General features: G+C 38.3%; 1 protein-coding gene and 2 pseudogenes across 3 annotated transcripts in view; 1 reads left to right on the top strand and 2 right to left on the bottom strand.

Moving 5' to 3' along the window:
- LOC308424003 (interferon alpha-12-like) overlaps positions 1-26,662 on the bottom strand; it is a 47,182-nt pseudogene that overhangs the window by 13,890 nt on the left and 6,630 nt on the right. The gene's annotated exons all lie outside the window — the stretch shown is intronic.
- LOC308424894 (interferon alpha-1-like) lies at positions 15,669-16,217 on the bottom strand (the record flags this gene model as incomplete). The annotated part of the gene is made up of 1 exon (XM_080922100.1): positions 15,669-16,217. The coding sequence occupies one exon, from the start codon at positions 16,215-16,217 to the stop codon at positions 15,669-15,671; it is 549 nt and encodes a 182-aa protein (XP_080778226.1).
- LOC308424173 (transformer-2 protein homolog alpha-like) lies at positions 18,692-19,519 on the top strand (annotated as a pseudogene). The gene has a single exon. The product of its transcript is annotated as a transformer-2 protein homolog alpha-like (transcript).

Genomic DNA, 26,662 nt, shown 5'->3' with positions numbered 1-26,662 from the left:
ATCTCAAATGCTTGACTGTAATAGCCAGTTCCATTATCTGTTATAATCTGATTTGGAATACCAACCACAGGAAAACAACATAGGGCATGAAAAATTATACTTTTAGCAGCTTCTCTTGTTAAAGCAATTGCTACTAGAAATCTTGAAAAGGTTTTACAATTTGACCTGTATATTCTTTAGAAGTATCAAAATTGTTGTCTCAGGCCATTGCTATTTTGATGGTAAAAAGATTATAATCTGCCTGATATACATATTTGTTTTGGCATTGCCTTTACTAAGTGATTCAGGCAACCTAGTATCTTTTAAATATTTAAGTATGGTAAGTTCTCTTAAGTAAGTTCTCTTAAGTTGTATTTGTATAAACAATTGCAAAACTCAAGAATTAGCAACATCTAAAAGTGAAACAATTTTAAGCAATTGCAAACTATAAGCTATATATATCGGCTATTAGTATATAAATTTAAGGTTTAACTAATTTAACATATAAAAACAGTGGCTATCGCATGTAATTCAATAATCTCTGTTGTAGCAGGGGGAAACTCAAGAGAATGAACATGTGATCTAATTTTATATGCTACTTTCACATAGATGAACCATCTATAAATATAGCAATTGCATTATCTATGGGGTGCATGTGTAAAATTTACAGGAAATAAAAACGCACACACAGGGAAAAGAATGAACATTTCATCTTTTGGATAATGATTATCAACTGACAATTTTGCCTGAAAAGTTTGCACATGCAATAGACCAAATATCAGTATTCAGAAATAGCCAATCCAATTGTTTGGAATAAGGAATAAATATTCCATCAGGTAAAGACATTACCTTTTAAAAATATATACATATACCTTTACTATTTTACCATGCGATTCTGTTTTAACACAGTAAAGGCTTCATAATAGGATGCTAAAACTTTACTTAAGGAGGAAAAAGGATGAATTCACATTAATGGTTTCTTTTGCCAGAATAACTGCTGTGGGTGTGAGGCAAATACAGACAACCAACAATTGATTATAACCTATATAGTATCTGCTGTTAACTAACTGCTTTCTCTATATTCTCTGCAAAACTTTTCATCTCTCAGTTAACTGCAGAGGGACTAGAATTTGCATTTCTAGAGAACAGCAAACTAAGGTTTGAGATCTCCTGTGGTGAACTTAAGGAGAGGTTTTATTCAGTTAGCATCTGACCACTTTTGAAAAATCATATTAAGTATAAATTTTCTATGCCATAATTTTACTGGGATGACTGATAACCCAATTATTTGGCTCCTTTTTTTGGAGCAATAACCACTCTCTAAAATTAAAATGCTCTTCGTAAAAGCAAAAACTCCAGCTAACAAAGCAAGTAAACATTGAGGGTTAAGTCTCAACTTCTTGCCACTGAGGAAGTGGTAAATCTCTCGCAATACAAGGACATCACCCACTCCCTGAGGCAAAGCCTTCCGATGACACCCATTGCCTCAATGGCTTTCAAAACCATAAGCAGACACACCAAAAGCAAACCCTTTACAATCATGAAAGTGCAAAGGAATGTATGAAAACGATCTTTGAAAAATCTATGATAACTCTTTGGAATGGCAACTGAAGCAGTAAACCAGGCTGTAAATTCCACAGCCTCAACCCTTCACAAAGTTGCAGCTATTTTTACTGTTGTCAATGTGGCCAGCTTGCAATTGCTCCTACACTAGCTATTGAGTGGCAAAAATTTTTCTGAAGTAAGAGACCACTGATTAACTCTAAGTAATTTTACCTGCATGTGCAGGCTTGTCAATGGAATGTATTAAAAATATCTTACATCTGTTTTTTTTTTTTTTTCCTTTTTTAGGGGTAACTGCAGCGGGCTCTAATTTAGCCCTGATTTTGTTTTCTCAACCCTTGGTTAGCTTTGTTATTTGGATTATATAGAAAGACTCCCATTAACAGGCAAATTAGAAATATAAGGCTGGAAATATCCCTGGTGACTTTCCTCATCTTCCCAATGTAAGAGATCACTGCTTTGCTCAGAGCTCTGACTTTGCCCTATCCCTAGAGTAACTGGGTAACACTAACCGTTTTAGGCCAAGATTTTCCTATTTATTTCTAAGGCTAATTCAAGTCTTTTAGCTTTTGTAGCTTGTACTCAGTTAGTACCTGAAGAACCAAATCCTTTAGCTTCTCGAGCTCGGGTTTTAACCTGATTTTGGTATAACCAACGGCACAAGGATCAATTGAGCAACTCGTTGCCTGGGTTGGATGACCGAAATTTCCTCAGTATAATCTGTATATATAACTGCTGGGGCAATCTTTAATCCCGCCATAGTGGCGCTGTTTCTTTCTAGTAACAATCTTACAGTTTGATAAAAACAGACCATATGTTCTAGTAGGAAAAGCCTGCACCCCCATTTCGGGAGTTAATACTGTGCAGGTGGAGACCGAGGTCCAATCCTGCGCTGCCTGAGGTGGCTCTGAAGAGGTACCGAAAGGACTGTTTGTTTTTTTTTCCCCCTGGGGAACGAACTGCATTGCTCCATAATATTGTTCTGGGGCCTGGGGCTGGCCCCCTCTCCCGTTTCCCTGGGGGAAAGGATTCCCTAAGCTATATCTCTTAGACCTTCATTCACTAGCCCAATGCATCCCTCTCTGGCATCTAGGACAAAGTCCCAGTTTCTTTTCATTACTAGATCTAGTCTTTCTATTAGGTCTTATGGCAGCCTGAAAGCCATGCTCACATTCTCATAAACCAATTGTTTCATCAAAATCATTCCAACATTAGCAGCTCCAAAGACTCTCTCACACATTTTAATCAGCCTCTCAACAAACTCTTAAAAAGGTTCAGAAAGCAAAACTTGACCTCTAAACAATCTAGTCTCTCCAAAATCAACACACAGTGCATCAGAGTGCATCAGCTTCATGCTACAAAGTTTGGCTGCTAGTTTCCCACACAAAAACAAACTACAGTATGCTGCCAATACCTCAGGAGAGGTATTGAATCCTAGCTTATTACATAAAATATGACCCAATATAGAGGTATTTTATAACCTGTTTCCCTAGGTTGGCTTATGCCAAGTGGTATTGTTTTGAGTGACTTTAACCAAGTTACTATTTTTTTTAATGAAACAACTTTATTTTAAAAAACAAAGATAGATGTACAGATTTTAAGCATTTTTGCATAAAAATATACGGATACATTTTTGTCAGTACTTGGTTGGTTTTTAAAGGTTTCATAGTGTGCATTAAAATCTTACAAGTTACAATGAGCATAAAGTATATGTAAAACAAGATGTGACCTGGAATTAGTCAAAGTTTTCTTGGTGTGTAAAGATTAAGCATAATGGTTTTTCATTTTCTTTTCTTTTTTTTTTTTCTTGAAGTTTATATTGTCTGTGAGTTGTTTCTGGGGTGTTCAGAGATTTCTGGGATTAGTATCCAATTATCAGTGACTGCATATTATGTCTGTTCTTTTGTGACTGGGTTATCTCACTCAGGATGATATTCTCTAGATGCAACCATTTTCTTAAGAATTTCATAAAATCATTGTTTCTGATAGCTGAGTAGTACTCCATTCTGTAAATGTCCCACAATTTTTGTATCCATTCATCTACTGAAGGACATCTGAGTTCTTTCCAGCTTCTGCTTATTATAAATAGGACTGCTATGAACATTGTGGTGCATGTGTCTTCTTTGTATGTTGGAGCTTCTCTGGGGTATATGCCCAGAAGTGGAATAACTGGGTCATCAGGTAGTACTATGTCTAATTTTCTCAGGAATCGCCAAACTGATTTCCAGAATGGTTGTACCAGTTTGCAACCCCACCAACAGTGGAGAAGTGTTCCTCTTTCTCTACATCCTCACCAGCATCTGCTGTCATCTGAATTTTTGATCTTAGCCATTCTGACTGGTGAGAGGTGGAATCTCAGGGTTGTTTTGATTTGCATTTCCCTGATGCCTAATGATGTTTAGCACTTCCTTAGATGCTTCTCAGTCATTTGATATTCCTCAATTGAGAACTTTTTGTTTAGCTCTGTAGCCCATATTTTAATAGGGTTGTTTGATTCTTTGGTGTCTAGCTTCTTGAGTTCTTTGTATACCTTGGATATTAGGCCTCTATCTGATGTGGGGTTGGTAAAGATCTTTTCCCAATCTGTTGGTTGCCGTTTTGTTTTCTTGACGATGTCCTTAGCCTTACAGAAACTTTGCAATCTCATTAAGTCCCATTTGTTAATCTTTGACCTTAGAGAACGAGCCATTGGTGTTCTGTTCAGGAAATTTTCTCCTGTGCCTATGTCTTCTAAGGTTTTCCCTACTTTCTCATCTAATAGTTTCAGTGTATCTGGTTTAATGTGGAGATCTTTAATCCGCTTACACTTGAGCTTTGTACAAGGAGATAAGAAAGGGTCTATTTTCATTCTTCTGCATGCTGAGTGCCAGTTGGACCAACACCATTTGTTGAAGAGGCTGTCCTATTTCCATTGAATGTTTACAGCTCCTTTGTCAAAAATCAGGTGACCATATATGTGAGGGCTCATTTCTGGATCTTCATTTCTCTTTCATTGATCAACGTGCCTATCTCTGTACCAGTACCATGCACTTTTTAGCACAATTGCCTTGTAATATAGCTTGAGGTCAGGGATAGTGATTCCCGTAGATGTTTTCTTGTTGTTGAGGATGGATTTTGCTATTCTAGGTTTTTGTTATTCCAGATGAAATTGCCAATTGCTCTTTCCAACTCTATGAAGAATTGGGTTGGAATTTTGATGGGGATTGCATTGAATCTGTAGATTGCTTTTGGTAAGATAGCCATTTTTACAATGTTGAGCCTTCCAATCCATGAGCGTAAAAGACCTTTTTATTTTCTGAGATCATCCACGATTTCCTTCTTTAGAGGTTTGAAGTTCTTGTCATACAGGTCCTTCACTTACTTTGTTAGAGTCACACCAAGGTATTTCATATTGTTTGTGACTATTGTGAAGGGTATCTTTACCCTAATTTCTTTCTCCATATGTTTGTCCTTTGAGTAGAGGAAGACTACTGATTATTTTGAGTTACTTTTATATCCGGCCACTTTGCTGAACTTGTTTATTACCTGTAGAAGTTCTCTGGTGGACTATTTTAGGTCACTTAAGTACACTGTCATGTCTTCTGCAAGTAGTAATGTTTTAATTCTTCCTTTCCAATTTGTATCCCTTTGATTTCCTTTTGCTGTCTAATTGCTCCAGACAGGAAATCCATTACTATGTTAAATAGGTAGGGGGAGAGTTGGCAGCTTTGTCCTGTCCCTGATTTTAGTGGAATTGTTTCGAGTTTCCCACCGTTAAATTTGATGTTGACTGTTGGTTTGCTGTATATTGCTTTTATTATGTTTAGGTATGGGCCTTGGATTCCTGTTCTTTCCAAGACTTTTAACATGAAGGGGTGTTGAATTTTGTCAAATGCTTTCTCAGCATCTAGTGAGATGACCATGTGGTTTTTTCTTTAAGTTTGTTTATATGGTAGATTAAATAGATAGATTTCCATATATTAAACCATCCCTGCATGCTAGGGGTGAAGCCTACTTGATCATTGTGAACCATATTTTGATGTGTTCTTGGATTCGGTTTGCAAGGATTTTGTTGAGTAGTTTTGCATCAGTGTTCATAAGTGAGATTGGTCTAAAGTTCTCTTTCCTTGTAGGGTCTTTCTGTGGTTTAGGAACGCGGGTTATTGTGGCCTCAAAAAATGAGTTAGGTAGTGTTCCATCTGATTCTATTTTGTGTAATAGTTTGGAGAGTACTGGTATTAGGTCGTCAATAAATGTCTAATAAAATTCTGCACTGAACCCATCTGGACCTGGGCTTTTGTTGTTTGGGAGGCTTTTGATGACTGCTTCTTTTTTTTAGGTGTTATGGGATTATTTAGATGGTTTACCTGGTCCTGGTTTAACCTAGTATCTGGTATCTGTCTAGGAATTCATTCATTTCCTCCAGATTTTCCACCGTTGTTGAGTATAAGCTTTTGTAGTAGGATCTGATGATTTCTTGAATTTCCTCAATTTCAGTTATTTTGTCTCCACTTACATTTATGGTTTTGTTAATTTAGATACTCTCTCTTTGCCCTCTGGTTAATCTGGCTAAGGGTTTATCAATCTTGTTAATTTTCTCAAAGAACGAGCTCTTGGTTTTGTTGATTCTTTGAATCGTTCTTTTTATTTCTATTTGGTCAATTTGGCTTTAAGTTTGATTATTTTTTGCCATCTACTCCTCTTGTGTGTATCTGCTTCCTTTTGTTCTAGAGATTTCAACTGTGCTGTCATGTTGCTAGTGTATGCTTTCTCCAGTTACTTTTTGGAAGCACTCAGAGCTCTGAGTTTTCCTCTCAGTACTGCTTTCATTGCATCCCATAAGTTTGGGTATGATGCGTTTTCCTTTTCATTAAATTCTAGAAAATCCTTAGTTTCTTTATTTCTTCTTTTACCCTGCTGTCCCTTAATGCGGCATTGTTTAGTTTCCATATGTATATGGGCTTTTTGTTGTCTTTGTTGTTATTAAAGACCAGCCTTAGACCATGATGATCTGATAGGATGCATGGGAGAATTTCAATCTCCTTATATTTATTGGGGCTTGTTTTATGACCTAGGTGATGAGAAGAAGGTATGTTCTTTTGTTTTCAGATGATATGTTTTGTAGATATTTATTAATTCCAGTTGGTTCATAACCTCTGCTACTCTCACTGTGTCCTTGTTCAGTTTCTGATTCCATGATCTGTTCATTGGTGAGAGTGTGGTGTTAAGGTCTCCCACTATTAATGTTTGGCACGCAATGTAATTTTTAAGTGTTAGTAGGGTTTCTTTTATGAATATGGGTGCTCTTGTATTTGTAGCATATATGTTAAGAATTGAGAGTTCCTCCTGACAAATTTTCCCTGTAATGAGTAAAAAGTGTCCTTCCTTATCTTTTTTGATAACTTTTGCTTAAAAATCTACTTTGTTCAATATTAGAATGACCACTTCTCTTGCTTTTTGGGGCCATTTGCTTAGAAGTTTTTTTTCCCAACCCTTTACTATAAATAGTGTCTGTCTTTGTCTCTGTGAGATGAGTTTTCTGTATGCAGCAAAATGCTGTGTTTTGTTATGTATCCAGTCTGATAACCTAAATCTTTTTATTGGGGAATTGAGTCCATTTATGTTAACAAATATTAAGGAATAGTGGTTGCTGTTTCCTGCTATTTTTGCTTTTGAAGGTAGAATTGTGCCTGTGTATCTTTCTTCTTTTGGTTTTCTTGCTTAGGTATTTTCTTGTTTTTACTAGGATGTAGTTTCCCTCCTTGTATTGGGTTTTCCCCCTATAATTCGTTGTAGTGCTGGGTTTTTGGTCAGCTATTGTGTAAATTTAGTTTTGTCTTTGAATATCTTAGTCCCTCTATCTATGGTGATTGAGAATTTTGCTGGTTATAGCAGCTTGGGCTTACACTAGTGTTCTCTAGGGTCTGCATGATATCTGTCAAAGATCTTCTCGCTTTCATAGTCTCTGTTGAGAAATCGGGTGTGATTCTGATTGGTCTGCCTTTATATGTTACATGACCTTTTTCCCTTACTGCTTTTAGTATTTTTTCTTTGCTTTGGGCACTTAGCATTTTGACTATTATGTGTCGGGAGGAATTTCTTTTCTGGTCCACTGTATTTGAAGTTCTGTAGGCTTCTTTTATGCTCATGGTCATCTCATTCTTAAGGGTAGGGAAGTTTTCTTCTACGATTTTGTTGAAGATATTTACTGTGCCTCTTAGTTGATATTCTTCGCCCTCTTCTATTCCTATTATTCTTATGTTTGGTGTTCTCATTGTGTCCTCGATCTCCTTGACATTTTGGGTTAGGAGCTTTTTGGTTTTTACATCTTCTTTTTTCTATATTTTCAATGTTGTCTTCGGCCCCCGAGATTCTCTTTTTCATCTCTTGTAGTCTTTGACTCCTGATTTATTTATTAGGTTTTTCTACCTCTAGGGTTGTTTCTTATAGTGTTTTCTTTATTGTGTCCATTTCCATTTTAAATTCCTTCTTCCATTCCTTCATTTCTTTGCTTCTGTTTTCCTCTAGTTCTTTGAGTTCTTTGAGTGTTTTTCTTGTTTCCTCTTTAAAAGCTTCTGATTCTTTTTGCTTTTCCTCCCGTTCTTGTTTAAGGATCTCTATCATCGGTCTGGTGAGATGGCTCAGTGGTTAAGAGCAGTGGTTGCTGTTTCAGAAGTCCTGAGTTCAATTCCCAGAAACCACATGGTTGATCATAAGGGGATCTGCTGCCCTCTTCTAGCCTGTAGATGTATGTGCAGCATTCATACATTAAATAAAGTTTTTAAAAAAAGGATCTCTATCATCATCTTGAGGTATGATTTCTGGTCTGAATCTTCTTTTTCTGGAGTGTTTGGCATTCTGCTGTTTGCTGTGATGGGAGAGCTGGGTTCTGGTGTTGCCAGGTTGTCATGGTTTCCCTGGGGTCCGTTCTTTTGTTTTCCTCTTGCCATCTTGTTGTCAGTGATTGGTTCTTGTCTCTCCCTTGTACCTTGCCTATGTCCCTGGATCTCTGCTGTTCCTGGTTGTAGATGGCCTGAGCACCTGTTCTGTATGTACGGGCTGCCGGGTGGAAACAGATACCCTAAGGCAGGGTTCCTGCTCCCCTGAACCAATCAAGGGGGGGCACGTTCTGCATGCTTAGCAGAGACCTCTCTGCTCCCCGGCAACTCGGAACGCTGTCTCATGAGGCCTGTGTCCTTGGATCTCCCCCAAGTTACTATTTTTTTTTTCTTACCATTTTACTTTTTTTTAAAAGAGGGATACATATACAGATTTTTAAAGGCATTTTGGCATGACACTATATTAATATTTTTTGTCAGTACTTAATACTTTTAGAGGTTTGATAGCATGCATTGATATCCCTTTAGTTACCATAAGCATGAAGTACATGTAGGACAGAACGTAACATGGAAACAGATTTCTTTCTTTTTTTTTTTTTTTTTACAACTTTATTTTACAAAGCAAAGATAAATGTACAGATTTTAAACATTTTTTGCTTAAAATTATACAATTTATTGTCAGTACTTTTTTTCAGATTTTAACATAATTTTTACATAAAACTATATGAATATATTTTTTAGTCAGTACTTGATTTTTTTCAAGGTTTGATTGTATGCCTTGAAAACTTAATAGTTGCAATGAGCTAAAGTACATGTAAAACAAAATGTAACATGGAAATAGTTAAAGTTTTCTTGTTTTGTAAATATTTTTTGTTTTGTTTTGTTTTCTTTATTTCTTGGACTTCATACAGTCTGTGGGTTGTTTCTGGGGGAGTGCAAGCCTCTGGAATTAGCATCCCACTATCAGAGACTGCATATTATGTCTGTTCTTTTGTGACTGGGTTATCTCACTCAGGATGATCTTCTCTAGATGCAGCCATTTTCTTAAGAATTTGGTTAAGTCATTGTTTCTGGTGGCTGAGTAGTATTCCATTGTGTATATGTACCACAATTTTTGTATCCATTCATCTTCTGAAGGACATCTGGGTTCCTTCCAGCTTCTTCTATCCTTCCTTTCAAACACAGGGCACTGTAAAACATATCCTGTATGTCTTCCCCTTGTTCTGCAGCCTGTTTTAATCCTGCTTGGAAAGGCAACAACCGAGTAACACTAGGAATTAAGTTTCTAGTAACACTAGGAATGAAGAGGTTTCCCCTCATTCATGTTACTCTTTAGGGTCACTGGTGGAGGCAAAGTCTTTATTTTTAGTGTCACTATTGATGTGTCCTCATCGGAATCTGAACTTGAGCTACTCTTCTGTTCTCTAAGGACTTGCTCAAACCTCTCTACAAGCTGAACTAGGAGCTAGGGGAAGTTCTTGTCATACAGGTCTTTCACTTGCTTAGTTAGACTCACACCAAGGTATTTCATAGTTTTTGTGACTATTTTGAAAGGTATGTTTTCCCTAATTTCTTTCTCTGCATATTTGTCTTTTGAGTAGAAGAAGACTACTGATTTGTTTGAGTTAATTATATATTCAGCCATTTTGCTGAACTTGTTTATCAGCTGTAGATGTTTTCTGGTGGAATATTTAGAGTCACTTACCTACACCATCACATCATCTGCAAACAGTGATGTTTTTACCTCTTCCTTTCCAATCTGTATCCCATTGATTTCCTTGTGCTGTCTAATTGCTCCAGCCAGGACTTCCTATAGTATATTGAATAGGTAGGGGGAGAGTTGGCAGCCTTGTCTTGTCCCTGATTTTAGTGGAATTGCTTCAAGTTTCTCACCTTAAAGTTTTATGTTGGTTATTGGTTTGCTGTATATTGCTTTTATTATGTTTAGGTATGGGCCTTGGATTCCTGTTCTTTCCAAGATTTTAATCATGAATGAGTGTTGAATTTTGTCAAATGCTTTCTCAGCATCTAGTGAGATGACCACGTGTTTTTTTTTAAGTTTGTTTATATGGTGGATTACATTTATGGATTTCTGTATATTAAACCATCCCTGCAACCCAGGGATGAAGCCTACTTGATCATGGTGAATGATCATTTTGATGTGTTCTTGGATTCGGTTTGCAAGGATTTTGTTGAGTATTTTTGCATGAATGTTCATAATTGAGATTGGTCTGAAGTTCTCTTTCCTTCTAGGGTTTTTGTGTGGTTTACGAATGAGGGTTATTGTGGCCTAGAAAAATGAGGTAGTGTTCCATCTGAGTCTATTTTGTTGAATAGTTTGGAGAGTATTGGTATTAGGTCGTCAACAAATGTCTGATAGAATTTTGCACGGAACCCATCTGGACCTGGGCTATTTTTGGTTGCGAGGCTTTTGAAGGCTGTTTCTATTTCTTTAGGTGTTATGGGATTATTTAGATGGTTTACTTTTAGTATCTAGTATCTGTCTAGGAATTCATCCATTTCCTCCAGATTTTCCAGCTTTGGTGAGTATAGGCTTTTGTAGTAGGATCTGATGATTTCTTGAATTTCCTCAGTTTCAGTTATTATGTCTCCACTTTCATTTCTGATTTTGTTAATTTGGATACTCTCTCTTTGCCCTATAGCTTGTCTGCCTAAGGGTTTATCAATGTTGTTAATTTTCTCAAAGAACCAGCTTTTTGTTTGGTTGATTCTTTGAATGATTCTTTTTGTTTCTATTTGGTCAATTTCTGCTGTGGGTTTTATTATTTTTTGCCATCTACTCCTTTTCGTTTTGGTGTATCTGCTTCCTTTTGTTCTAGAGCTTTCAACTGTGCTGTCATGTTGCTATTATATTCTCTCTCCAGTTTCTTTGTGGAAGCACCAAGAACCAAGAGTTTTCCTCTCTGTACTTCTTTCATTGCATCCCATAGGTTTGGGTATGTTGTGCTTTCATTTTCATTAAATTCTAGAAAATCCTTAATTTCTTTCTTTATTTCTTCATTGACCATGCTATTTTTTAACAGAGCATTGTTTTGTTTCCATTGTATATGGGCTTTTTGTTTTCTTTGTTGTTATTAAAGACCAGGCTGAGACCATTGTGATCTGTTAGGATGTATGGGAGTATTTCAATCTTCTTATATCTATTGAGGCTTGTTTTGTGACCTATTATATGGTCAATTTTGGAGAAGGTGCTGTGAGGTTCTGAGAAGAAGGTGTATTCTTTTGTTTTCAGATGATATGTTTTATAGATATCTATTAATTCCAATTGTTTCATAACCTCTGCTACTTTCACTGTGTCCTTGTTAAGTTTCTATTTCCATGATCTGTCCATTGGTGATAGTGTGGTGTTGAGGTCTCCCACTATTATTGTGTGGCATGCAATATATTTAGAGCTTTAGTAGGGTTTCTCTTATGAATATGGGTGCTCTTGTATTTGGAACATACATGTTAATAATTGAGAGTTCCTTCTGCCAAATTTTCCCTGTAATGAGTAAAAAGTTTCCTTCCTTATATTTTTTTGATATCTTTTGGTTGAAAATCTACTTTATTTGATATTAGAATGGCCACTTCAGCTTGCTTCTGGGGGCCATTTGCTTGAAAGTTTTTTTCCTAATTTTTTACTCTGAGAGAGTATCTGTCTTTGTCTCTGAGATGAGTTTCTTGTGTACAGTAAAATGCTGAATTCTGTTTATGTATCTAGTCTGATAGCGTATATCTTTTTATTGGGGAATTGAGTCCATTTATGTTAACAGATATTAAGGAATAGTGGTTGCTGTTTCCTGCTATTTTTGCTTTTAGAGATAGAATTGTGCCTGTGTGTCTTTCTTCCTTTGGTTTTCTTGCATAAGTATTTTCTTGCTTTTATTAGGATGTAGTTTCCTTTTTCCTCCTTGTATTGGTTTTTCCACCTATAATTCACTGTAGTGCTGGGCTTGTGGTCAGATATTGTGTAAATTTAGTTTTGTCTTGGAATATCATAGTCTCTCCATCTATGGCGATTGAGAGTTTTGCTGGGTATAAGTTTGGCCTGACTGCTTTTAGTATTCTTTCTTTGTTTTGGGCACTTGGTGTTTTGACTATTATGTGTCGGGAGGTATTTCTTTTCTGGTCCACTCTATTTGCAGTTCTGTAGGCTTCTTTTATGTTCATGGTCATCTCATTTTTAAGGGTAGGGAAGTTTTCTTCTATGATTTTGGTGAAGATATTTACTGTGCCTCTTAGTTGATATTCTTCACCCTCTTCTATTCCTATTATCCTAAGGTTTGGTGTTCTCATTGTGTCCTGGATCCCCTGGACATTTTGGGTTAGGAGCTTTTTGGTTTTTGCATCTTCTCTGACTGTTTGTTCTATGTTTTCAATGTTGTCTTCAGCCCCTGAGATTCTCTCTTCCATCTCTTGTAGTCTGTTGGAGATGCTTTCATCTGTGACTCCTGATATCTTTTTTATGTTTTCTACCTCTAGGGTTGTCTCTTATAGTGTTTTCTTTATTGTCTTTATTTCCTTTTTAAATTCCTTCTTCCATTCATTTATCTCTTTGGTTCTGTTTTCCTCTAGTTCTTTGAGTTCTTTGAGTGTTTTTCTTGTTTCCTCTTTAAATGATCCTATTTATGCTTTTCCTCCCTTTCTTTTTTAAGGATTTCTAACATGAACTTCAGGTATAATTTTGGGTTTGAGTTTTCTTTTCCTGGAGTGTTTGGCATTCCACTGTTTGCTGTGATGGGAGAGCTGGGTTCTGGTGTTGCCAGGTTGTCTTGGTTTCCCTTGGGTAAGTTTTTTCACTTTCCTCTTGGCGTCTTGTTTTCAGTGATTGATCTCATCTCTCCCTTGTACCTGGCCTGTGTCCCTAGATATTCACTATTTCCAGTGGCAGATGTCCTGAGTGTTTGTTCTGCACGCAAGGGCCCTTCGGGTGAAAACCGAGTCCCCATGGCAAAGTTCCTGCTCCCCTGAACCAGTGGGTGAGGTACTCTTTGTGTGCACTCAACCCAGACCTCTCTATGCTCAGGCAACTTACATCGCAGTCTCATCAGGCCTGTGTTGTGGATCTCAGCTGTGTCTGGTGGCAGATTGCCTGAGCGCCTGTTCTGCACACATGGGTCCGCCGGCTGGAAACCAAGTCCCTGTGGCAGAGTTCCTGCTTCCCTGAACCAATCAGGGATGGGGGTGTGCTTTCTGGGCACTCAGCCCAGACCTCTGTGCATACCAGTTACTCTCAGCCCAGTCTCACCAGTCCTGCGTCCCTGGATCTCTGCTGTTCTTGGTCCAGCCATCAAGTCTTATTAAATATTGTATTCAGTGATTATTATCTGTACCCATTGTGTGTAATGGCAGAAGTGTTCAGTCACTGCTGATAGACAGCCAGGGCTTTCAATGCCTCACTGTCTGTACTTTCACAGTTACTCTTTCATCTTTCCTGAGGTGTTGATTTGATGGTTGAAGTCCACAATTCAGTTCCATTTCTCTTCTCTACTTTCCTAGAAAGAAATTGCTGAGGTTGGTTTGTGGATTGAACCAAAAATATGATGTCATTAGATATGAAACCTGAAAAAGGAACTGATGTGTCATCTAAGCAACAAAGCAGTATCAAAAATGTAAGAAACTAAAACAAAAAGGCCAAGATCTATGGTCATCAATAAGATCATGTTGTGGAAGTGACTGTGACCAGCTGATCTTCAGTGACAATGTAATGCACATACAGCTTTCAGTACTATTTCTCTTAGAAGTATCTTCTTTAAAATACATGTGGAACCATGAAGATAACAAAGAAAAAAAGCAATGCTGGACTCAGACTGTCACATGACTGATTTGAAATTAGAGCTTACGTCTAAAAGAGGTTCCTGCACCGGCCAGAGCTTACACAGAACTCTCTTGCCGTCTCTGCCAATGAACAGAGTCTCACTGAGAAAATGAAGGGCTGATTTCATGGCCTCAGGAATCATTGAAGAAGAAGGAGAAGAAGAATTGTAAGAGCCAGAGTCAGGGCATGATGCAGAGCCATGTTCTTGACCACAACAGGGTGGTTACTCCTGTGGGCTGTGAGTGACTATGAGTGAATGAGACCAAGTCAGACAAAATATCAGCAGAGAAAAATGGAGGCAACTCCACCTCCAGCTGAGGAACTGTGGCAGCAGATGGCTGCTGGGAAAAGAGATTCAGGGATCCTCAGGGATGGGGCCCCTGAGAGCTGATACCCATGTTCCACGAGGTGGTGCTCTGCCTTAAACAACTAGTAGTTCAAAGGAGATGGAACAAAGTAGTAGGAGGAGGAGGATGAGAAAGTGAAGAAGGAGGAAGAGGAGGAAGAGGAGAAAGAGCAAGAAGAGGTGGAGGAAGTATAACAGATAGAGAAGTAGAAAATGTGATGAGGAAATGTCCAGGAAATAGAGAAGGAATATTGGTGTACAAAGGGTTAATTTTAGAGTCATTTCATTTTCCTACTAGGATTATTTCCAAGACCCTTTTATGAGGCTATTATGAAAAGAATTAACTCTCAGGTTCTTCTTGACTTGCTTTTCTGTCCTTTATAGACAGGCTAGTCTTTTTCTTGATCTGTTTGTCCTTGCTATACATAATCTCACTAATATTTACAACCCAGTAAAATTAAACTCATCAATGCTAAGAGTATATGATAGGTATGTGAGATCACAGAAATTAGATGTTAAATAATTCAGGGCATATTTGGTCAAAGTTGACTAAGTAATGTGAGGAGCAAGATTCTTTGACTTTCTATGGCACAGCATGCTGTCCATACATTCAGAACAATACTATATACTAGAGAGAAAATGATGAAAATATTTTGGGTTTGGCTAAATACTATGCATTGTATGTGTCTGTCCTCTGTGATATTTGGACACTGTCATTTGTTCAATATTTACAATGTAAACTCTAATGTAAAAATAATGTTAAAGAGATACCAAATCAAATAATCCGAATTGTCTTATACGCCAAATTTATTCGAATACAAAATAATGTAATTACAAATGATGACTAGTTATATCAAAAATATAAGACTGCAAGAGATAACATAAATATCTTAAATTATACTAATAACACATAAATAGATAGATAGATAAATAAATAAATAAATAAATAAATAAATAAATAAATAAAGCAAACGGTTGCAGATACAAATCAGGTTTACATGTTGAAAATAATTTCTCAATATCACTGAAACATTTTGGCACGTTGACTGTATAATACTGATGTAATAGGCATATTTAAAAGAGATTGTATAATGTGAGCCACAGTGTTCAAGTGTAGAAGATCCTCTCCACTTTGCCTCAGGACTCACTTCTTCTCTCTCAGTCTTTCCAGCAACTCGACTGCAGAATACAGGGCTCTCCAGACGTTTACTCTGACCACCTCCCAGGCACAGGGGCTGTGTTTCTTCTCCCTCAGGTAGACAGTGATCCTGTGGAAATATTGCCTCACATCCTGGGTCAAGGGAGCTTCCTGCATCCCCACAGGCTGCATCAGACAGACTGTGAGGTCACTGAGCTGCTGGTGGAGGTCACTGCAAAATGACTGGACAAGGGGAGCACTCCAAGGAGCAGATGAGTCCTCAGGTGTGAAGATGGTCAGGATGTCCTGGGTCAGATTTTGCAGGACAGGGATGGCTTGAGCCTTCTGGATCTGCTGGGCATCCATCTTCTCCAAGGGGAATCCAAAGTCCTTTCTGTGCTTCAGGCAGGAGACAGGGGAGAGTCTCCCCATTTCTACCAGGACTCTCAAGGCTTTCCTGAAGCTATGAGTCTGAGGCAGGTCACATCCTAGAGAGCAGGTTGACCAGCAGCTTATCACTATCAGGATGCTGAGGGAAGCACGGAGCCTGGCCATTGTGGGTCTTGCAGATGCTGATGGCTCTCTGGGCTGTGTGTTTGAATTTTCCCTCTCAGTTCTCTAATAACCCTGCTGTGTGCATCTATCTTAAATAGAGACAAACACAAGTTTCTCCTTTCTGAATGCCCTCCCCTTGCTTTCCAATTCTCTTTTCACTTCCTTTACCTCACTTTCTTCTGTGTGGGTATTTTTCTCAAGTGTTTGGGTTCTATCATTGCTTTCTCTTTCTGTTCTGCCCTTCGAAAGCTACAGTACAGGTTTTCTTTTTATATTACCCTTAAGCTCTCATTAACCATATCCCACAGAAATACAGTCTCTGTTTGAAACTTACACATCTATTGCAAACATAAGTTCCTCTTAGTTTGTATTTCAAAATTAATGTAATTCATTTGACAATCATTTTAATATTTCATTTATACCATTTACATAAATATTTTTATCAAAATGTAAAGTATGATGCAAAATATTTCTAAATTAAGAAGTATTGTTGTGGCCTGGAAGTGGAGCAGCCCAGGTTAATCACAGTGCAGGTGAATCCGTATCTGAGTTCAAGGCCAGCCTAGCCTGCAGATCCAGTTCCAGGACAGTCAAGACTACACAGAGGAAACTTTTCTCTACAAAAGTTGTACTGATGTAATGGTATATTGCAAAGTTCTTCATTGTTAAAAGGCTAAAACTTAAGTTATTTTCTTTATATTACATTCACTAACTCTAATATTAATTTTCATCAAAAGTAAATATAGTCATCAGTGTACAGTAGCTATTTATTTTATGATTTTCATATCATCCAGAGGGCTGTGTGTGCAAGAATCTGTACGTTCATGCTTGATAAGTTGCTTTTAATTTCTGGAATTCATGATTGCATGGACCAACAAGGCCTGTATTGTGCTTCTAACCACCTCATCAAAATAAAGTAAGATTCCATTTGTGTGCACACTCTCTATGTGTGCTACATTTTCAGAGTGTGTCTGCCTGTCATTCTCTCTCTCTCTGTCTTTCCTTCCTCTATGTCTCTCTCTGTGTCTCTGTCTCTGTATTCTGTCTCTCTATCTCTGTCTCTCTCTCTCAGACAAACACATTCATACACTCACAAACACACACATTTACACCTACTCACTCATCATGCATATATATATATATATATATATATATATATATATATATATATATATATACACACGCACACATGCACACAGACCCACTCTTATATACAGATGCACAGAAATAAACAAAGACATTCACACAGTACACATTTAACCACAACTCCCCAAACACACTTATATAGAGAGATAAATATTAACACACATAACTACATACACTTTCACATACATAAACAAATATACACAGAGACACACAAATAAGCATTCTCACATGTATACTCACACACATACTCACACAGAGGTATGCACACTGACTTACACACATATACAAATGCACACATACAACAATACACACACTTAAGGACTCCCACATGCACACACACTCACACATTTCCACAATACTTAGACATGTATAAAAACCCCCAATTTTGCATTCAAACCACATCTTGTTCTTACTCCTCCTCCTCCTCCTTCTCCTCCTCCTTCTCCTCTTCCTCCTCCTCCTCCTCCTTCTCCTCCTCCTCCTCCTCCTCCTTCTCTTCTTCTTTTTCTTCTTTTTCTTCTTCTTCTTCTTCTTCTTCTTCTTCTTCTTCTTCTTCTTCTTCTTCTTCTTCTTCTTCTTCTTCTTCTTCTTCTTCTTCTTCTTCTTCTTCTTCTTCTAATCCTCCTCCTTCTCCTCCTCTTCTTCTTCCATAGGTCAGGGAGAATGAGAAAACACACCTCCAAATCGTTTAATTGAATGTAAGAAAATAGAGCATGCTCATACACCTCTACCTTGAGAAAAATATGAGAACTGCCCTTTGTTAATGTTGGCCTGAGGAAATACCTGAATCCTTTCAAATGGGTAGACATCAGCTCTACCCACACTTTGCCCATTTTCCAGAAAGAAGTTGTATTGCATTGAATTAGGAGTTCTGCATTGAGTCCTACATGGTGAGTCATGGGTGAATTCTTTAAAAGTGTACTAGATTTCTGTTGTTATTTTACATCTATTTTTTATTTGCAATTTTTTTCTGTGTACTTGTGTTTTTCAGTCATGTTTATACTGACTGTTGGCTTTAATCTAATTTGTTTTCTTGCCTTGGTTTTATGAAAAAGAGATTTTTCAGATGCAGATCCACTTTCATGTCAAATAAAGGAATTGTCTGTTTTATATTCATGGCAGTGTGGTTCTTGTGCAAACCACAAATCTTAACAAAAAAAAGCAACACTGGCATTTTGCCTGAACGTGCGAACTAGTGGGAGAGGAGCGCACCGCCGTTGTAGCCGCCGCCTTCTTCCTCCCCACAGTCCAAACAGCGCGGTGACTAGGCAGATGGTCCCCAAGCCGAGACATTTCTCTTATTTAGTTCTCGGGAGCACTTGGCCAACATGAGTGATGTAGAGGAGAGCAACTTCAAGGGCAGAGAGTCTCGCTCTCAGTCAAAATATCTAACTGGAACTCCTGCTCGTGCAAAATCAGAGAGCAGGTCAGGATCTCGTAGTCCATCAAGGGTTTCCAAACATTCTGAATCCCATTCTCGATCAAGATCAAAATCCAGGTCAAGGTCAAGGAGGCATTCTCATAGACGCTACACGCGATCCAGGTCGCACTCTCATAGGAGACGATCTCAAGTAGGTCCTACACACCAGAGTATAGGCGGCGGAGGAGCCGGAGTCACAAATGTGTAACCGCAGAAGGCACACTGGCAGCGGGGCAAACCCAGATCCTCACACTTGCCTGGGAGTATTTGGCCTCAGTCTGTATACAACAGAGAGAGATCTTCGTGAAGTGTTTTCTCGATATGGACCTCTGAGTGGTGTGAATGTTTATAAGCAGTGAACTGGGAGGTCACGTGGATTTGCTTTTGTGTATTTAGAGAGGATAGACGACTCTAAGGAGGCTATGGAAAGAGCAAATGGGATGGAGCTGGATGGTAGAAGAATTCGCGTGGATTTCTCTATCACCAAGAGAGCGCACACCTATGCCAGGCATTTACATGAGACCAACTCATAGCGGTGGTGGTGGAGGTGGTGGAGGAGGAGGAGGTGGTGGCGGCGGCGGCAGCAGACTGACGAGATTCTTACTACGATAGAGGATACGATCGAGGCTATGACAGATATGAAGATTATGATTACCGAAGAAGGTCGCCCTCTCCTTACTACAGTCGCTACAGGTCACGATCAAGATCCCGTTCCTATAGCCCAAGATGCTATTGATACTGGAGTGATTATGCCCGAGGACTTTGCTGTTTCTTCTTTTTGAGTTTTGGATTTCCAAGCTTCCATTGCTTCCTAGTCCTTTAAAAAACAACAACAACAACAACAACAAAAACCTGGTTTATTCTAATCTATTCATGGGCAGTCGTGTTGCTGTTTCCCACCCTTTGTTATACTCTTAAAGATGTGATTGTCTTTTCAGTACTTGAACATCTTGAGTACAAAGGAGCGCCATGCTTTGTGCTTCTTTGCCAACCATCTTTTGAAAGCTTTCTCTGATGGATATTGTAGTAGATATTAGAAGTCTGTGGTTATGACAAACTGCTCTTTAATCTTTGGGAAAAGATAAATAATACTTTAGGTCAGTCATGTCAGGTTTGTCTGGAGCGGCATGGAACAGTTGAATAGTTGAATGTAGAAAGTTTGAAGCTCTAGGAAAAAACGTGGGACATTTCTTTTGAAGATAACTTTGAACCTAAAAATTGTGTCTGTGTCTTTTTCTTCTTTTAGTTTTCTTGTTTAGGAGTTTTCTTGTTCTTACTAGGCTGTATTTTCCCTCATTGTATTGGGTTTTCCACCTATAATTCGTTGTAGTGCTGGGTTTGTGGTCAGATATTGTGTGAATTTTGATTTGTCTTGAAATATCTTCGTCTCTCCATCGATGGTGATTGATAGTTTTGCTGGGTATAGCAGCTTGGGCTGGCACTTGTGCTCTCTTAAGGAGTGCATGATGTCTCTCCAGGCTCTTCTAGCTTTCATAGTCTCTCTTGAGAAATCGGGTGTAATTCTGATTGGTCTGCCTTTATGTGTTACCTGACCTTTTTCCCTTACTGCTTTTAGTATTCTTTCTTTACTTTGGGCACTTGATGTTTTTACTATTATGTGTCGGGAGGTATTTCTTTTCTGGTCCAACCTATTTGGAGTTCTGAAGGCTTCTTTTATGCTCGTGGTCATCTCATTCTTGAGGGTAGGGAAGTTTTCTTCTATGATTTTGTTGAAGATATTTACTGTGCCTCTTAGTTGATACTCTTCTCCCTCTTCTATTCCTATTATCCTTAGGTTCAGTCTTCTCATTGTGTCCTGGATTTTCTAGACATTTTGGGTTAGGGGCTTTTTGTTTTTTGCATCTTCTCTGGCTGTTTTGTCTATGTTTACAATGTTGTCTTCTGCTCCCGAGATTCTCTCCTCGATCTCTTGTAATCTATTGGAAATGCTTGCTTCTGTGACTCCTGATTTCTTTTTTAGGTGTTCTACCTCTAGGGTTATCTCTTTTAGTGTTTTCTTTATTGTGTCAATTCTCATTTTAAATTCCCTCTTCTATTCCTTCGTCTCTTTGGTTGTGTTTTCCACTAGTTCTTTGAGTTCTTTGAGTGTTTTTCTTGCTTCCTCTTTAAAAGCTTCTGAATCTTTTTGCTTTTCCTCCCGTTCTTGTTTAAGTATCTCTATCAGCATCTTGAGGTATGATTTCAGGTCTGCGTCTTCTTTTTCTGGAGTGTTTGGCATTCCAATGTTTGCTGTTATGGGAGAGCTGGGTTCTGATCTTGCTAGATTGTCTTGGTTTCCTTGGGATATACTCTTTCGCTTTCCTCTTGCCATTTTGTTGTCAGTGATATGTTCTCGCCTTTCCCTTGTATCTGGTCTGTGTCCCTGGGTCTTCACTGGTCCAGGTTGCAAATGGGCCGAGCCCTGTTCTGTGCCTCAGAGTCGCCGGGTAGGAACAGAATTTCTAAAGTTCTGTTCCTGGTCCCTGGATCAGGGAGGGCAGGGCGGGGAGTGTGCTTACCGTGTGCACTCCGCAGAGATCTCTCTGCTCCCTGGCTGCCCAGGTCTCCCACTCACCAGTCTTTAAAGCTTTAGGCGCTGCTGATCCGTGTGGCAGACGGGCCGAGCCCTGTTCTGCGCCCTGAAGTCTCCACCGGGTGGAAACAGAAGTTCCAAAGTTCTGTTCCTGGTCCCTGGATCAGGCAGGGCTGGGGTGTGCTTACAGTGCACACTCTGCAGAGATCCCTCTGCTCCCTGGCTGCCCAGACCTCCTACTCACCAGTCTTTAAAGTTTTAGGAGCTGCTGATTCGTGTGGCAGATGGGCCGCGTCCTCTGAACCTAAAAATTAAGTCACCTTTTAGAAATTAAAAACTTGTAATTCCTGTAAGACATGTTGTATTGAATTTACATGTTAAACCTTATAAACTTAAAGTGTGATCTTTATGCTAAATTTACGGAAACTTAAGTATTCTCTTAATCACTGAATGACAACCTTTATTTATTACCTAGAACAATTGTATAACTTGCTGTTAGAATTTTGGTATTGGGACATTGGTTACATGGGTTATTGTATAGGATCCTGAAATACATGTGGGAAAGAGTAATTTCAAATAAAAGTTAATTTAAAAAAATAAATAAAAGCAGCACTGACAACTGTACAAAGCCCAAACAATTCCAATGTAATCAAGAATAGTTAAAATCATATCAGGAATAAAAAAGAAATATTCCAGACTATATATACCAATAAGAACATGAATTTCTACTATATAAAATAGCAAAATGGGGCTGAGAAGATGGCTTCATTCATTAAAAGGCTTTGCATATAATCAGGGGGTCCTGAGTTCAGATCCTGACATCCGTGTAAAAGAAAAGATAGTGTGGCCTTGCATACAGAAGGCAGAGATGGGAGAATCCCTGGGATTACTGACCAGCTATTTCACCTAACTGGTGAGTTCCAGGTACACTGAGAGACTCTGTCTCACACACTATGAAAACAACTGAAAAGAACATCTAACATTGGCTTCTGGTTCCCAAAGACACATTCACCCAGTCTTGGTTAGTGTTTCTACTGCTATGAAGAGACAACATAACCATGGAAACTCTTATAAAAGAAAGCATTTAATTGGTTCAGAAGTTTAGTCCATTACTGTCATTGGAATAGGCAAATAACAATAAATGATAGTAATGCTTGGTTTAGAAGTCCTGTGGTTTTGGATAAATAATTAATATTCTATGAATGTGATTATATATTTAAAAGTTAACTGCAGGACCAATGTGATGACAATCAAAATTTCAGTAATGAGATTCCAGCTATGTCAATATTAAAACACATATGGAACAGAAAGGTATAAATAGCAAAAACACTATGAAATGAAATGAGCCCCAGTGGAGGTGTCCTATCGCCTGATCTCAAATCACAGCCGTACTTGTGAAGGATTATTGTATCACTCAACCCTCACCAGAGAAACTTACTTTTGAATTAGGTGGCTATTAAAAGAGACACTGAACTGATAATCATGCAGAAATGGACACTGGGGAACATCCCTATTACACAAGCCCCTCCCAAGGCTCAGGGTTCAGAGGATCTAGTGATTGTAAGAGTCAGAAGGAGAGGATGTTGACAGCAAAATTGTTGACACTCACTCCAGGACACTTGGAGACATGATAGTGGCTATGGCTTCAAACTTAACTACTTCAAGACACACAATTCCTTCTTCAAGCCGAGAGAAAGTCAGGTATTTCTTCCCCAGGATGAGTTCATATTGGCAATTGAGGTGTCTTGTCAAAGGGAATGACTCAGTCTCAGGCACTGAGTCATTTACAGACTACCCATGTTCTGTTACATGGCCCTATACTCCTGTACATACGTGGACAATGAACAAGCTTGTAGATGACAAGGACTCCTTTGCTTTCTCTGCTCCTAACACTTTTATCTCATTTATGTCCTGTGGTCTTTCATGTTGGTGAAAAGCAGTGTGTGGTTCAATCCTTTCTGTGAAACACTATGCATATATAAATGCTACATTGTTCATAGCTGCATTTTTCTCATGGTTTTATACATTTGGACTGAGTGCTGCAATAGTGTGCAATTTTTTTTTTCTTTCAGACACATTGTGCATTCTAGAGATACACAACGCAGTAGACGGGCTGCAATTTTCTCATCATAACCTTCTCTGTGGAGAATGAGCGCAGCCATATCCACTAGTCATGAAGCACAGTTACTGACACAGGTCCAGTGAGCTGACCGAATGCTGCAATTGCTGACATTGTATCTCTCAGTTGGGTTTTGTTTCTCTGTGTGCTGCATTCTTCAGGATTATCCACGTCATCATTCATTTTATGCAATATATTGAATTGGGAGAGAATACTGGAATCCTAAAGAATACATATTATACATACTATACATGCATCAAAGTCTTGTTTAGGTTTGCCCCAAAGGGTATTTCTTGAGGCTCTTATGATTGGTTTTGACTCCAGATTTATTCTCAAGATATAACTCATTTGTCACTGTAGAGACAGGATAGTTCTTGCAGTGTGCTGTGTTTTCATAGTGTTCATATGGCTTCACTGATATTTGTTCTTCTAAACATTAAAACACTCCAACAAGTTGAGAGTAGATAGAGTCAGGGAACACAGAGGCTAATAAAGTCTGGGGATGCTTTTCAAAGCACACCAAGTCACAATGAAGGGATTCTCAGCAGTCCCAGCATGGCAAACAGGGCTCTGGAGACTTTGCTCTTCTACGTTAATCCCTCTGCTTTGCTATAAAGCATAGATGAGAATTATAAAGCTGCCCATCAAGGGCTTCTCCCTTATCTGTCCACTTCATTCCCCTAAGCATAATTACAAAGTTCCAGCTATCAAAGCACTAAAAAAAAAAAAAAAAAAAAAAAAAAAGCAAATAATAGTTCATTGTACCTTCCCTAATTAAGCTGTACAATCAATACTAAATGCCTCATCCTAACAGAGGTTTCTCCTCTGTTACTTTTATAAACTGCCATTTGCCTATGAGCCATGTTTGTCTCTACTCTATCCAGAGGCAGTCCTATGTCCCCCACCTTCAGGACAAGTATCTCTTCCCATTCTCCTTGTCCCCTTCCCCTTCTTCTTTGTCACCTATCACCTGTCTTTGTCTCTTATTCTTGGTCTTTTTTCCTTTGCAGGTCAAATAAATTACCATTGTGAGTACTTGGGCTTGGAGTGTCTTGTACAAATACCAGTCTCTTTACACAGTTTGACAGGAGCACGATATGATGCCTGATCCCTGCACAGCGTGCAGTCTGTACAGGAGAAAAATAAAGACTAGGAATTAATTTTGAATGAAAGAGAAGGAAAAAACAGGTATTTCTAATTGCCTGAATGCAACAAGAGACAGGTATATCTAATCTCCTGAACGCAATGTAACGTCATATGCATCTACAATACTTGACAGCTTGATTATGTATATAATTTCTTTACTGAAAAATACCAGCTAAAACAATAAATTTTAGGGGTAAAAAGGTTTATTTCATTTTTATTGGATATATTTTGTTTACATTTCCAATATTATCCCCTTTCCCAGGTTTTCCCTTCATAAACTCTCTATCCTATCCCTCATTCCCCTGTGCCTATGAAGGTGCCCCCTACCCTCTAATTTCCTCCCACCTTCTCACCCTGACACTCTCCTACACTGGGACATCGAGCATTGGCAGAAAAAAGGGCTTCTCTTCCCATTGATGCCCAGTAAAGCCATTCTCTGTTACATGTGCAGCTAGAGACATGGCTCTGCCCATTTCTCTTTGGATAGGTATTTAGTCCCTAGAAGCTCTGGTTGGTTGGTTGGTATTATTGTTCTTTTGAGATTACAATCCACTTTAGCTCATTCAATCTTTTCTCTAATTCCAATGGGAACCCCATTTTCACTTTAATGGTTGGCTGCAAGCATCTGCCTCTGTATTTGTGACACTCTGGCAGAGTCTCTCAGGAGACAGCTATATCAGAGTCCTCTCTGCATCCATTTCTTGGCACCTGCAATATTATCTGTGTTTGGTGACTGTATATGGGCTGGATCATCATCCTGGGATTTTGTTATTCCAAATGAATTTGCAAACTGCTCTTTCTAACTCTATGAGGAATTGAGTTGGAATTTTGGTGAGGATTGCATTGAATCTGTAGATTGCTTTTGGCAAGGTGGCTGTTTTTATTATATTAATCCTGCCAATCCATGAGCCTGCAGATCTTCCTATCTTCTGAGAACTTTAATTTCTTTCTTCAGAGACTTGAAGTTCTTTCTCCCCATAAAGATATTTCACTTGCTTTGTTAGAATCACACCAAGGTATTTTATATTGTTTGTGACAATTGTGAAGTGTATCGATTTTCTAATTTCTTTCTCAGCCTTTTTATCCTTTGAATAGAGGAAGGCTACCGGTTTGTTAAGTTAATTTTATATCCAGCCACTTTGCTGAAGATGTTTATCAGCTGTAGAAGTTCTTTGGTGGAATTTTTCAGTCATATATCATCTGCATATAGTGATATTTTGACTTCTTCCCTTTCAATTTGTAGCCCTTTGACCTACTTGTGCTGTCTAATTGCTCTGTCGAGGACTTGGGGTGTTATATTGACTAGGTAGGGAGAGATTGAATATCCTTCTCTAGTCCATAATTGTAGTGGGATTGCTTCAAGTTCCTATTCATTTACTTTGATGTTGACTACAAGTTTGCTGTATTTTGCTTTTACTAAGTTTAGGTATGGACCTTGAAGTCCTAATCTTTCCAAGACTTTTAACATGAAGAGGTGTTGAATTTTTTCAAATGCTTTCTCAGAATCTAATGAGATGATCATGTGGTTTTTCTTTTTTTAGTTTCTTTATATAATGAATTACATTGATGGATTTTCATATAATGAACCATCCTGGCATCTTTGGAACAAAGCCTACTGGATCATGACAGATAATTGTTTTGATGTGTTCTTGGATTAGTTTGGAAGAATTTTATTGAGTATTTTTGCATTGATATTTATAAGGGAAATTGGTCTGAAGATTACTTTGTTTGTTGGGTCTTTGTGGCTTTGGTGTAAGAATAATTTTGTCTTTATAAAAGTTCTGTTTCTAAATTGTTGAATAGTTTGGAAAGTATTGTTATTAGGTCTTCTATGAAAGTCTGATAGAATTCTGCACTGAACCCATCTGGTCCTGGTCTTTGTTTGGTTGGGAGATTTTTAGTGACTGCTTCTATTTCTTTAGGGTTTATGGGACTGTTTAAACGGTTTATCTGATCCTGATTTAACTTTTGTACCTGATATCTGTCTAGAAAATTATCCTTTTAATCCAGATTTTTCCAGTCTTGTTGAGTATGAACTTTGATAGTATGCTCATATGATTTCTTGAATTTTCTCAGTTTCT

Source organism: Micromys minutus (genome assembly GCF_963924665.1).
Source record: "Micromys minutus genome assembly, chromosome: 9".
NCBI lineage: Eukaryota > Metazoa > Chordata > Mammalia > Rodentia > Muridae > Micromys > Micromys minutus.
The sequence above is the reverse complement of the archived record's forward strand: the minus strand, read 5'-3'. Positions and strand labels throughout refer to the sequence as shown.